Source organism: Hemicordylus capensis, chromosome 3 (assembly GCF_027244095.1).
Source record: "Hemicordylus capensis ecotype Gifberg chromosome 3, rHemCap1.1.pri, whole genome shotgun sequence".
NCBI lineage: Eukaryota > Metazoa > Chordata > Lepidosauria > Squamata > Cordylidae > Hemicordylus > Hemicordylus capensis.
The window spans coordinates 128,895,698-128,909,461 of NC_069659.1; the positions used below are offsets into that span (position 1 = coordinate 128,895,698).

General features: G+C 40.7%; 1 protein-coding gene across 4 annotated transcripts in view; it reads left to right on the forward strand.

Moving 5' to 3' along the window:
- HERC2 (HECT and RLD domain containing E3 ubiquitin protein ligase 2) overlaps positions 1 to 13,764 on the forward strand; it is a 201,984-nt gene that overhangs the window by 35,736 nt on the left and 152,484 nt on the right. For 3 of the 4 annotated variants that reach the window (XM_053306133.1, XM_053306134.1, XM_053306135.1), the window contains exons 13-25: positions 1,360 to 1,517; positions 1,612 to 1,725; positions 4,304 to 4,555; positions 5,142 to 5,335; positions 7,101 to 7,301; positions 7,886 to 8,114; positions 8,211 to 8,335; positions 9,881 to 10,059; positions 11,114 to 11,298; positions 11,492 to 11,647; positions 11,782 to 11,967; positions 12,278 to 12,448; positions 12,558 to 12,661. In XM_053306133.1, coding sequence (XP_053162108.1) covers positions 1,360 to 1,517; positions 1,612 to 1,725; positions 4,304 to 4,555; positions 5,142 to 5,335; positions 7,101 to 7,301; positions 7,886 to 8,114; positions 8,211 to 8,335; positions 9,881 to 10,059; positions 11,114 to 11,298; positions 11,492 to 11,647; positions 11,782 to 11,967; positions 12,278 to 12,448; positions 12,558 to 12,661 — 2,254 coding nt within the window. The remainder of the gene's footprint in view (positions 1 to 1,359; positions 1,518 to 1,611; positions 1,726 to 4,303; positions 4,556 to 5,141; positions 5,336 to 7,100; positions 7,302 to 7,885; positions 8,115 to 8,210; positions 8,336 to 9,880; positions 10,060 to 11,113; positions 11,299 to 11,491; positions 11,648 to 11,781; positions 11,968 to 12,277; positions 12,449 to 12,557; positions 12,662 to 13,764) is intronic. The other variant, XM_053306136.1, reaches the window with a different exon arrangement.

Here is a 13,764-nt window from a genome sequence, read left to right on the forward strand (position 1 = left end):
TGTTGCATTAATTAACAAATAATTAATTTCTCTGAAGGTATATGTCAAACAATAAACCTATTTGCATTGTGAGATCAAATAATGTAAGTACCACATCTGCATCTAATGAATTGGTGAAGACACTCCTTTTTAAGTCTTTATTTTATTTGCTATGTTGTGGGTCCTTCTCTTCCTCCCTCCAGTTCTTTTCTATATTCAGCATGTTAAAATGGCAAATATTTCTTCACCTTGCTGTTCTGATGCACACTGATGTGCAGTTACCTAAGCAGGAAACCTTCTTTCAGCATGCTAGTCAGTCTCTCTTCCCTCTCTCTCTTTCAACCCAGCCAAGCATATTGGCTATCTTGAAACAGCCAATCGGCACGATGGACAGCAGTGTTGATCAGCAAAGAGGGATCTCTCTCCTGCATCTTTTTAGGCATGTAGTAGGGATGAATCTTTTTCTGCTGACCAGGAGGAATGAGATGAAAAGAGAGCAAATGCTAAAAAGTGTTTAAAAAAAGCAAAGAAAAAAAAGCTCTGAAATGCTCATTATCTCAATGTTTCCTGTTTCATCTTGTGAAAGGCAGTGCTCACTTCTTATACAAGGCTTAGAAGTAACCAGGGTTCCAGTCTACCATTTAGAGTCTTCAAAAATGTCAGTGATGTATCCAATATTGTTGGATTTTGCTATATTAAAACATTAAGGGGTAATATTACGTAAATATTATATGCTTTATGATAATGCAACTGCAACCAGACTGACTTTACCTACACATTAGAAAGTTAGGTCAGTGTCAGTATTTAGTTCCTAAAAGAGTTGAATGAGAACAGATTTGATAAAATTTGGCATCCATCCATCTTGCCTTAGTGTAGCCTACCTCCTAGGGTTTTTGTGAGGATAAACATAATATGCACAGCTCTGGGCTCCTTGGAGGAAAAGAGAGAGATAAATGTAAAAATAAATACATTATTGGAATGCAGAGTTTTGTGATCATAGGGTAGAACCATGTCTCTACCTTACTGAGACAAGACACAAAGGGTTGGATCCTAATCTTCTGCAGAGTGGCATGCTATTGTTTGTGAGAAGCTCCTTCTGTGACTGGAAGGAGTTTTCAACAATGGAATACTGCTCTGTCAAAGGTTAGGATCCAATCCCTTGCATTTTACATACTGAAATTTGATAGAGCGAATAGTTCTCCTAGATTTGGCGGACATAGAGTAAGAAATTGATGTTGGCAACTTGCTGAACGCATACTTGTATATGAAATTTAATTGCTTGGATTTGGGGGGGGTAGTTAATGTTTGGGGGGGATGTTTTTAAAAGGTCTATATGAGTAGCCGAATTTGAAAACTTCTGAAACCTTGTCTTCTAAATAGACCTTTGGAAGAACCTAAGATGATTTCTGCTCTGTCTGGGAAGCAGGCTGGAAAACATGTTGTACATATTGCCTGTGGAAGTACTTACAGTGCTGCAATCACTGCTGAAGGAGAGTTGTACACCTGGGGTCGAGGGAATTATGGCAGACTAGGCCATGGTATGTTGCTGTTGAGTTTCTTAGCCTATAAGTTACAAGGTTCAAATCTGTCTTGAAATAATTTGACCAAACACATTATTATTGTGTTTTGAAGGCTCCAGTGAAGACCAGACAGTTCCAGTGTTGGTTACAGGGCTGAAAGGATTGAAGGTTATTGATGTATCCTGTGGGAGTGGTGATGCTCAGACTCTGGCTGTGACTGAAAATGGTTAGTAGTGCAGTCAACATCATAATTAAGTCTACCAGCATTTCTTTCATTTGGGATGACTGAGAAATTGAGTGCCTGTCTCTTCTGTTCTGTTCTGGATTTGCATGCTAGGTTGAATAGAATATTTAGTTGCTAACAAAATAGCTAGCACAACTTGTAGATCTGTATTGTGATCCATTGTAACCACAAGGAATGGGTTCTGCGCCTGCGCAGGGATCTCACGGGCTGATTGATTAGCTCCTCTCGACGCCCCTCCCGCCTGCACGTACTGTGCTGAGTTCTTTAAGATTGGCGGTTGGGGCGTTTCCTTTTCAGTTTCTCTTTGACCTCCTTAGCGATCATACCTCATAGCTGTTGCTCCTCGTTAGTAAAGTACATTAAAACTATTAGATTACTTGGCTTTGAACTTAGAATTGGACACAGATTACTCTTTACTCTAGACAGACAAATTTGTTAGAAAGATTGTTTGCCTCTTTTCCTTTGACCTTGGAATGGACTCTGGACTGAGTTTGCTTTACGGACTATCTGATTTGATGAAGGGATTGTTTGCCTTAGTTATCAGGCTATCGAAATGGAGACAAAGAAAACCTTTAAAAGTTCCTTATGGTTACAATGGATCACAATCCAGATAAACAGGTTGCTTACCTGTAACTTATGATCTGGATGTGATCCATTGTAGCCATAAGTCCCTCCCGAGCCATCCCAGCTGCAGAATCAGTTGGTGGAGAGAAACTAATTGTCTTGTGGATTGTCCCTATGGGTGGTCTGTGAGAAACTGAAAAGGAAACGCCCCAACCGCCAATCTTAATGAACTCAGCACAGCACGTGCAGGCGGGAGGGGTGTCGAGAGGAGCTAATCAATCAGCCCGCGAGGTCCCTGCGCAGGTGCAGAACTCATTCCTTATGGCTACAATGGATCACATCCAGATCATAAGTTACAGGTAAGCAACCTGTTTTTGACATGCATTCTAAAAATGAATGTTTAGATATACCTCCATCCTAACTTATTAAAATAGTGTTTACCTGAAAATAAGTGATTGTTTTTGTATAGGTCATGGGCCATAATACTGAAAATCAACGAGATGTCTAACGCTTTAAAGCAATTAGATTAAAGGCTGACCTTTTAATAGTATTCTAAAGTTATTCCTGTCCTTAAATAGTGAAGACTAAATTGTTAGGGGTGTACAATTCTTTTCAACCTTGAATTGATTCGGGTTGAATCGGGGGTAACTGGCAAACCTGAGCCCCGTATCAAATCACCCTCAAAATAGAGGGCCCAACTCAGGATTGAGGAGAACTGTCCCTGATTTTGACCCAAAATTATTTGGGTGATTCGAATGCTATTTTGAGGTCCATTTTGCTGAAAAACAGGCCTCAAAATTGGGACTGGTGGGTAGGCCAGCCCTCCGCTCTGGACTTAGTGCATCTGCCCACCTCATAGTGGTGTACCCGGGTAGACCAGTCCTCTGAGGCTGGCAGATGCACTAAGCCCAGAGTGGAGGTCTGGCCTACCTGCCGATCCCAATTGGTAGACCAGCTATCCCCTGAGAAAAGCATCATTTCGAGGTCCATTTTCCCTGGAAAATGGGCCTCAAAGTGGCGGTCAAATCACTTGAATTGATTCAAGTGACTTGAGATTGATTTGCTAAGGTGGCTGTTTTTGATGAACCAGTTTGAGTTTTTGCAATTCAATTCGAGCTCAAATTGAACTGCAAAAGTTGATTTCTGCAAACCTCTATAAATTGTTGCCCCAGCTCCTATATGGAGCTGAAATTTGAGGATATTTTGTGTAGCTTGAATTTGAAAGCTTTCTGAATACAGTGCTTAGGGGCTTAAAATAGTTCTAAGTGTACTCTTCATCATAATTGGATGTGGAATGTAGAAGCATTTAGTTGATATGAGCATCCACTTGTGCATTTTTAAGGCCTGCAATAAATCACTTGGGCGGGTAGTCTCCCTAAGTGCCGTTTGCACAGTCAAAATACTGAAACCATTATGAAAAGGACTTTTGGTGTAAGAATATTGCCGCTTAAATCAATCATGCAGATTTTTGCAGGCATACTGTAAGGGGTTAAACAGGTTGTGTCTAAGGCTTAGGTTGTTCCTAACTGGGAGAGATTTTTATATCCTCAGATATGCCAAATTTGAAGGAAATCAAAGTAGTATTATGATGAAATTCGCTTTTGGCTATGAAAGATATTTGAAGGTTTAGGAGAACATTTCTTGGTTTTGGTTGATGTCTGTTGTGGCTCTGGGTGGTAGTTGTGAGAAAATTCCATATAATCGTAGATACTAGTATGTGTGGAATTTACTTTGTATTGCACTCTGCATGAGGAATATTTAATTATTTAGATCATTCTTATGGAAAGGTCTGTTGAAACAAACATCAACAAATTTCTGATCACCAAAGTGTTTGTTGAAAAGGTTGCTTCCTTTGCTTTTGTGGCTGCAAGTGTGCATTGTAAACTCTAATCTGTCTACATCTGCTTTTAATTTTTATGTAAACCTTATTTTGTTGTGGCCCCGGAGCTGAATGCACTACTACTACTACTACTACTAATGAGATCTACTCTTCCAGGTCAAGTATGGTCTTGGGGTGATGGCGACTACGGCAAGTTAGGAAGAGGTGGCAGTGATGGTTGCAAAACTCCCAAACTGATAGAGAAGCTTCAAGATTTGGATGTTGTCAAAGTACGCTGTGGGAGTCAGTTTTCTGTTGCTCTAACAAAAGATGGGCAGGTCTACTCTTGGGGAAAGGGTGACAATCAGAGGCTTGGCCATGGAACAGAAGAACATGTTCGATACCCTAAATTGCTGGAAGGCTTGCAAGGTAGGTGAAGAAGCAACTGCCATTTAGGCGAACATAAAATTTTATAACTTGTAAGTTTGTTTTTTTTTAAAGCAGACAGAAATCCTGCTAGTATGTTCTGTAACCATGGACAGTGTACATGGTTACAATGCCAATTGGAAAGTGCTCCCCACCAATACTGCAAGGTCAGTGTTTGTCTTCAGATACACTTGCTGTAGTCTGAGAAATATTCTCCCTATGATTGGGAACACTGGGGCATGTGGCACAGTACATCATGAGGAGGAGCTTTCTCATTACACTGTTTCTCTTCAGACAAGGTATATACTTGAGCTCAGTGGTCTGTACAAGGTTTGCACTTGACCATGTCAGCATGTGGGGTACAGTTTTCCAGTTGGCACTGCAACTACATATACTCCACACTGTTACAGAACACAGGTATAAGCTCCAGAGACTTGGTTCTTGATGGAGGAAACAGCAATTTCTTCTGTTTCAGAACTGATTTCAAGAGCAAAGTTAATATTGGCTTATCTTTTTTGTGTGGTTTTCAGATATGGTTCTATTGTTGATTATTCCCATTATGGTTTTTCCCCCTACCTTCCCCTTCTAGGGAAAAAAGTAATAGATCTTGCAGCTGGATCTACACACTGTTTAGCACTCACAGAAGATAGTGAAGTTTACAGCTGGGGTAGCAATGATCAGTGCCAGCATTTTGACACCCTGAGGATCACTAAACCTGAGCCAACTGCTCTTCCTGGATTAGATTCCAAGCACATTGTTGGCATCGCTTGTGGGCCGGCTCAGGTAGGCTTCCACCCTATACTTCAAATGTTTTAGGCAGCATTACCTATCTGGGTGCAAGAATGGGCCGCTAGGTTTCTTAGATTTCCTTTTGTTATCGGACACTTTAACTCGCCCACTTTACGTTTGAGGCTTCTTGGTATCTATATATTTAATTCTTTTAGCTGGCATGCGTGTCCAGGATTTGGCGGCGGAACTCTCACAACATGCTGTGAGAGTTCCGGCAATAATAATGGAGGCGTCCCGGCTCGGCCCAGCCCCCCCGAGTGAGGAGGAGAGGGGGAAGAAAATGGCAGTGGCGGGCAGCAGATAAATGGATGGATGGATGGATGGATGGATGGATGGATGGATGGATGGATGGATGGATGGATGGGGGGGGAGTAAAAAGCAGTGGTGATGGGCTGATGGGGGGGGAGAAAAAAGTGGCAGCGGGCAGGCGGATGGGGGGAAGGCTGCAGCAGGCATATGGGGGAGAGAAAAGCGGCGGCGGAGGGTGGATGGGGGGAGAGAAAATCCGCAGCGGGGGGGAGAAAGTGGATGTCGGGGGGGGGAAGAAAGCAGCAGCGGGCAGGCCGGAGAAAGCGGCGACTGGCGGGTGGGCTTGAGGGGAGAAAGCGGCGCCGGGGGGGGGGGGGGGACTAGAGGCGCAGATGGTCTGCGCCTGGTTCAGCTAGTATTTTAATATTTTGGTATATTTTTATATTTTAACTCCTTTTAAATATTTTTTCTTTGAACTTTTAGTATTGGGTTTGTTTTTAAATTACTCTAAATTGCTTTAGACTGCTTGATAACTTAATGTGAATGAGGACATGGAGGATTTAAGGATGGCAAGCTGCCGCCTGCCTCATGAATGTCTTCTCTAAGGTGATTGGTTTAAAAAAACCCCAAAGCAAAACCTTAAAGCATCTCAGGGAAGCCACATCTTTTCTGTAGGGAAAAACATATGTGGACTTGGGGTCTATTTTAGATGACAGAACTCCACAGAAGTTTTCCACAGCTTGTAGTTTTCCACAGCTGTTTGCTCTTGATTTAGGGGGGAAAAAATCAGGGAAATCTCTTGTGCATCTGCATGCCACATGTAATTTGAATCTAAAGCCTGTGGGTATGTTATATGCATAGCTTTTATTATTCAAGCTATGCATATGACTTGCCAGTGCATGTGTGCACATGTGTGTGCTTGTGCATACACATACAGGGAGGGGCAAATTTGTGTGCTTGGGCAACATTATTATATGTTCTGAGTCCAGCAGTGGAGATTGGGTGAGGAGAGTCTGTTCATGTCTCAGATCATTTTTCTACCATTGTGTGGGTTGGTGGCCCCAAACTGGTTGCACCTTGATAAAGAGCCAGCGTGGTGTAGTGGTTAGAGTGCCGGACTAGGACCGGGGAGACTCGCGTTCAAATCCCCATTCAGCCATGATACTGGCTGGGTGACTCTGGGCCCGTCACTTCTCTCTCAGCCTAACCTACTTCACAGGGTTGTTGTGAAAGAGAAACTTAAGTATGTAGTACAGTGCTCTGGGCTCCTTGGAGGAAGAGCAGGATATAAAATGTAAAAAATTAAAAATAAATAAATACTAATATCCTTTTCCTAAGGATTGTCTTGAAGTTATTTTGAAGTTTAGCTCATAGTGTTTATAAATTATGGCAATTTGGAAACCTATTTGATGACCTGCTTTTGGGGGTCTCTGATAATGTATTTATTCTAGGGAGGGGTTTGTAATAGTGTGTTGTGTAATGTGCCTGAATAACTGTACTTTTCTTCTAGAGCTTCGCCTGGTCATCTTGTTCAGAATGGTCCATTGGTTTACGTGTGCCTTTTGTGGTAGATGTTTGCCCAATGACGTTTGAGCAATTAGATCTTTTGTTGAGACAAGTGACAGAAGGGATGGATGGCACCTCTGACTGGCCACCCCCACAGGAAAAAGAATGTATGGCTGTGGCTACTCTGAACCTCCTAAGACTTCAGGTATGTTAAATTTAATTGAGATAAAGGATTGAAGAATGAAATTGGATCTAAATAGTTGAACATATGTAACATTGGTTACATAGTGGCTGTTGTATTGCTGTAACTTCATTTTTGTAATAAAATATTTATTGTAACTTGCAAAATGCTTTACAATTCTTATTTCTCTACTCCTTGCAAGAGCCCTCTGTGAAAGTTAATTATGATTTCCAATTTTACTTCCTGCAAACTGTAACTGAGAGGCAACTAGTCTAAGGTCAACTAGGGAGTTAACCAAGGTGGGATTCAGTCTGCAGAATCCAAGGCCATACTCTGTCATTGTTACCATGCCTTGTCCTACTGCTTTAAGAGATTCTATTGCTATTTACTACTTAATTTCTACAGCGGATGGAAAGCCCTGTGATGGCAATTGGCTGTGCTTCAGTAGCTGCATGAAATTGAAGCACAAGTATCTGTGAATGCTTCAGAATATTAGATTAGTTAATCTGGTCTTTGACCGCAATAAAGCTACTACAGTTAGACTTGTTTCTGAATGTGTTTTAGTTCCATCACTTATAATTAACCTTTATGTTCTTGATCTCTTTCAGCTTCATGCTGCGATTAGCCATCAAGTGGATCCAGAATGTCTTGGTTTGGGTTTAGGCAGTGTCTTGCTGAACAGCTTGAAGCAGACAGTGGTGACTTTAGCAAGCAATGCTGGTGTACTGAACACTGTGCAGTCAGCTGCCCAAGCAGTGTTACAAAGTGGGTGGTCTGTACTGCTGCCAACAGCAGAGGAGCGAGCTCGGGCTCTTTCAGCACTTTTACCCAGTGCAGGTATGCTTCATCAGGGGGAAAAGCCATGGTTTAGGGATACATTGGTTTGTGGTATGTGTCGGATTTCTAGTCAAGTAAGTTTTCTCAATTTTTTAGTTTCAGGTAATGAAACAAATGTAAGCCCAGGCCGTAGATTTATGATTGATCTGTTAGTTGGAAGCTTGATGGCCGACGGAGGCTTGGAATCTGCACTGAATGCTGCTATCACTGCTGAAATCCAGGTATGCTTTCACGGTACATAGGTATTCTAGAAACAGATGCAAATGAAATAAATTGGTTTTCAAATATAGCTCATACCTTTATTCATTCATTCATTCATTCATTCATTAAATTTATATACCGCCCCATACAAGAGAGTCCCTGTGCGGTTCACAATATAAGTAAGTAAAACAATGTAAAATAAAATAAAATATCTGAGTTTGTTCTTAGTGGACAGTAAATGAGAGTTTTTTGGGGTTTTTTTGCTTTTAAAGAGTTAGGTAAGACTGTCTAATCTGTAAGACTGTTCCAACATGGGTAGACAAGTGGTATGTAACTGCTGTTCAAGTGTGTGTGTGCTACTAATTTTTAATTTGATTAATTAAAAAAACAACTTTTTAACTTTTTGTTGAAGAAGCTCTGTCTCGCTTCTCACTGTGGGTTTCTGTCACTGCCTGGAACTCTAGGTCAAGGTACCTAACATGGTATTTGAATGTTGAGATTACCCATTCCTGTGATGATGGCTATTGAAATAAACAATCAACACATAGTCTCTAGCCACACAATCCCAGTGTGTATGTCTTCGTACAACTGCTCAAAAATTGAGGGATTCAGTTGTGGTTGTGTGGTATTGCTGATAATGCATTGCTACGCTTGGGGATGGCAGATTTTGGTTGTCTCGGCTCCATCTTGCTGCTCTTTGCTTGTATAAGGGAGTTTCTTCAGGACTTTGAATAAAAAATAAATATTGATACATTCCAGTCATCATCTTCTTGTCTCTTTCTGTAGGCAGTGGAAGATTTGTAGTTCTAACCATGAATATAGCTCTTCAGCCTAAGAAATCAGTGTGGCTGATTTCAGTCTAGTGTTGTGTGTGTTTTGGTTGCAACCTTATGTTTTACTCTGTGTTAGATTAGAAAAGGCAAGATGAGCATAGTATTGGTATGGAGGAACATGGGCCTTAGGATCAGGAATAAAAGTGAATTGGTGCATGAGTAGGATCTACTTGCCTCCATCCTATAAAGACACAAAGCTTTTCTTTGTGCCAGTTGCTGCAAAATTCATGTTCCTGATGCTTTCAGGTTTCTTCTTTTAGTTTGCATATTTGTTCATCAGCTTAGTCTACTCAGCGACTATTTCTAGTACAACCTCTGTTTGCATTCTGTCCCGCCATTCTTGGATTCTCTTTATTTGGTGCTAGCTGGTGAGAGAACCACTGAGGTTCTTTCCTCTCCAGCCACCAGGAGGCAGGGCCTTTCTAGAAGGAAATCTGACTGAAGGGGCCATACTAGGAGTCATTTTCCCTAAGCTAGTATTTCTCCTAGGAAATGGATGTGGGATTTTGGCCTGCTCCTCTTATCGTGTTTTGACTCGGAAGAAGAAAAGAAACCTGAAATAAATACCAGTCTGCTAGCTGCATTTCATAAGGAGAAAAAAAAATTAAAGTACCGTGAGCAACTATGCCATTAATGCAAACTTGTATAGCCAAAGGTTCAACAAACATAATTCCATTCAGCAATCTTTTGTAGAAATGAATTGCTTCACATTGAACTGTTCTCATTTTGTAGGATATAGAGGCAAAAAAAGAAGCCCAGAAAGAAAAAGAAATTGATGAACAAGAAGCAAATGCATCGACACTTCATAGGAGTAGAACACCATTGGATAAAGACCTTATTAATACAGGGATCTATGAATCTGCAGGAAAACAAAGCTTACCTCTTGTTCAACTAATTCAGCAGCTATTAAGGTAGTTTTTCAATACACCTGTGCCCAAATGGTTGTCTTTGCGCCCCTGTGCCCAAACTATTGTCTTTGCCCAGGCCACACACAGGCCTATTGCGCAGGCTCAGCAGCCTAAAAAATGGCTGCTGCACCGGGGGAAAGGTTGAAAAGACTGAAGAAAGGCTGAACAGAGCCATTTTTGAAGAAGGGAGGCAGATGGGGAGGGGGAACCTCCGCAACCCCCCTCCCCCGCCGCCTTGGAGAAGCCTCCTGGAGGGGGTAATTTTAAAAAAATTGACTCAAACTGAACTGGGGACAGGGTTGAGGGGGTGCTGGACTGAACTGGTCTGGTCTGGGTCTGGCTTGGACTCTACCCGGACCAGCCGGTTCAGTGCACGCCCTTAGTTTTTACTGCAGAGTAGTAATCAAGGCACAAGAGATGCAACAGGGAGATATTGTAACCCATTTGTGAGCACACATGTTAAAAGGATTAATATGCCAGCCTGCCATTTCAAGGGGAACGTTGCATGGACACTTCTCCTTACCACACAGCAAACTGCTTTTAAAACGGATGAGAATTCCAAGCTGAGTTTGAAACATGGGGTGGGGGGCTGCAGGAGGAGGAAAAAACAAATCAAATATTCCAGTGGGTATGGAAAACCCCTTAGGCGCACCTAAAATTGCTCTTTGGATCTTTGCCAATGGCTTCATATCTTCCTGATGAGAGATGATTTTGTTCTTAACTGTGGCTGTCCTATATTATTGTAGTATATCTTTAAGAATACATCCTTACACAACAGTTCAGTGCAGTATTTTTCCAGGAGTTTAAATTGCCTATGGGTGTTATAGGATGTTGAGAAAGGGTAAGGATATGGAAAAACTGTATAAGCTTCCACTTGGGGGAATTGGTTTTTTTTTAACCTCTTTTGGATCATGTCATGATGCAAATAATATCCAAAGGCATTGAGTCCCAATTCTCAAGAAAAACCACAACAAAAGCTTAGTCAGTGTTTGCATGGCTAGCTTTTTTTTTAACTGAGAGATCTTTTAAAGCCTGTTTAACATGTTATTCCCATTAGGAACATTGCTTCGCAGACGATAGCTAAACTGAAAGATGTGGCTCGTCGTATTTCTTCCTGCTTGGACCATGAACATTACAATAAAGAGAGGAGTGCGTCCTTGGATTTGCTGCTGCGTTTTCAGCGCTTACTTGTTAGTAAGCTGTATCCAGGAGATAGTGTTGGACAGATCCCTAATATGTACAGTAAGTAGTGTATTTAAAACAAACAAAAAGATTACTATTGCTAGCACAGACTGTGAAGAAAACCAACCCAGCAACTTTCTGTTAAATTGCTTTTTTGAATTGCTGCTTTCCTAGTAACTAAAATGATGATAATTAAATGCTGATTTCAATTTTATGATGTGTCCCTCCTGAATATTTTAATTTATTTTGACAGGTCCTGAACTTTTAGGAGTTGGTTCTTTGCTGAAGAAGTACACAGCTCTTTTGTGTACACATATTGGAGACATACTACCTGTAGCAACTAGCATTGCTTCAACTAGTCATAGACATTTTGCAGAAGTATCTCGTGTTGTAGATGGAGACCTAACAGGTACTGATTGTATCCTTTTATAGACTATATTGAAATTTTTTATAAGGCAAGAGTAGAGAAAATGCAGCAGCTTTGTTAGCATGCATACAGGTTACGCCTCCAGGTTTTTGCTCAACTGTTTATTTTTCCTTTAGGTGTACTCCTTCCAGAGTTGGTGGTATCAATAGTACTCCTTCTAAGTAAAAATGCTGGGCTCATACAGGAAGCTGGTGCAATTCCTTTATTGGCTGGTCTTCTAGAGCATCTGGACAGATTTAACCATTTAGCTCCTGGAAAAGAGAGAGATGACACCGAAGACTTAGCCTGGCCTGGAATAATGGGTATGTTCTTTCCTGGAAACTTTAAGTTAGATCCAAAGTTGCCCTCCAGAGTTTGAAGGGAGGGATCCTTTGGATCCAATTAATTTAGAATACAGTACAACAGATCTCTTTAGTAGAATTTCTAACTGGTCTATGCATGTTTTAAAATCCTTTCGGGTGGTTGAGAATCTGAACTATGAAGTCAGTTGTGTCTGATTACAAAATATACTTGTCATAGAATATGTAATTATGCAGTGTTTTTCTTTACTTTTTGGTTATGACTTTCACTTTATTTTATGGACCATGTAAATAACATAATATTGCCTGTTAGGTTCATTCTTCACAGGACAGAACTGCAGAAATAATGAGGAAGTAACACTTATACGTAAAGCTGATCTAGAGAATCACAATAAAGATGGTGGCTTTTGGACAGTGATTGATGCCAAAGTCTATGATATAAAGGATTTTCAAACACAGTCATTAACTGGGAGCAGTATACTTGGTGAGATTTCTATTCCCTAACAAAAATAGATACTGAAGACTGTTGTTTGCATGCTGCTATTCAGTTGTCTTTTTGAACACATTGTTTTTTTTTCTCCTTTTTTTTTTAGCTCAGTTTGCAGGAGAGGACCCAGTTGTTGCTTTGGAAGCAGCATTGCAGTTTGAAGATACAAGAGAATCGATGCATGCATTCTGTGTTGGCCAATATATGGAGGTAAAACTCTAGAGAAATGATCTGCAGTTGGTGCAATTGTGTTTAGGGAGAAAAAGTATTTGGTTCTCCTTCTCCCCATCCCTCAGTTAAAAGCTCACCTTCATGTGCATATTAGATAGTAAATTATTAGTTTTGGTCTCGATCATAATGAAAATGACATGCTATCTTCCAAGTAAGCTCATGTTCTACATTCTGATTTTTACCTATGGAGGGCAAGTTGGTTTATAGGAATCTGACTGCAGTGTTGGAATTTTTTGTAACATTGAGACTATTTTGGCAAAGATGCATGTGCTGATGGGCAGTCACTTCCAGAGATAATGGTGAGAGGGAGATGCAGCTATTCAGAGTAGACACTGTTGCTTTTGCACCTCATTTTGGCTTTTGATTTTTTTTTTAGCAAGTCAACAAATTTAACAAATGATACTTTAACATAAAGGTTTTTTCTTTGATACATAAAATACCTGTTTCACTCTCTCAGCTGTCTGAGAACTAGTGTAGTATAGTAGATAGAACATCAGATTCCAATGGAAGAAAATGCTCTGCCACAAAGGTCACTGGATATCCTTGGGCCAGTCACCATCTCTTTGCCTAATCCTAACTCACAGAGGAAAATTAATGCTTTTCATCCAGAGTTCCTTAGAGGAAAAGAGATAAATGGAATAAAGGGGAGCTGTTGGAAAGAAGATACATTGAGTTAATCTATGATTATGTGCTTTATTGTGGCGGATATCTGTTGGTTGTACAGAGGCAGTATGCTATATATACAGGAGAACTGTTCTCCCCCCACCCCTGCCACATAATTTAATCATCTTCAACTTGCAAAATCACTGTTTTCTTGATTGTTTCTGTAAAATATTGCTCAATCGTTCCTAATTGGGGGCCTCCAGACATTACTGAACTGAAACTCCCATCATCCCCAGCTACAATTTATTGTAGACTGTTAGATTGATTTACTGTCAGAACTGACTTCAATTCGACTCTTTGAATATTATTTCTATTTTATTTACTCATTATGGATAAGAAAAATACATTTTAAATGCTGTCTCCACTGTAATTCAAAACTCCCCTCAGTGGATGACTAAGAGCTCTGCTTACTTTGTCTG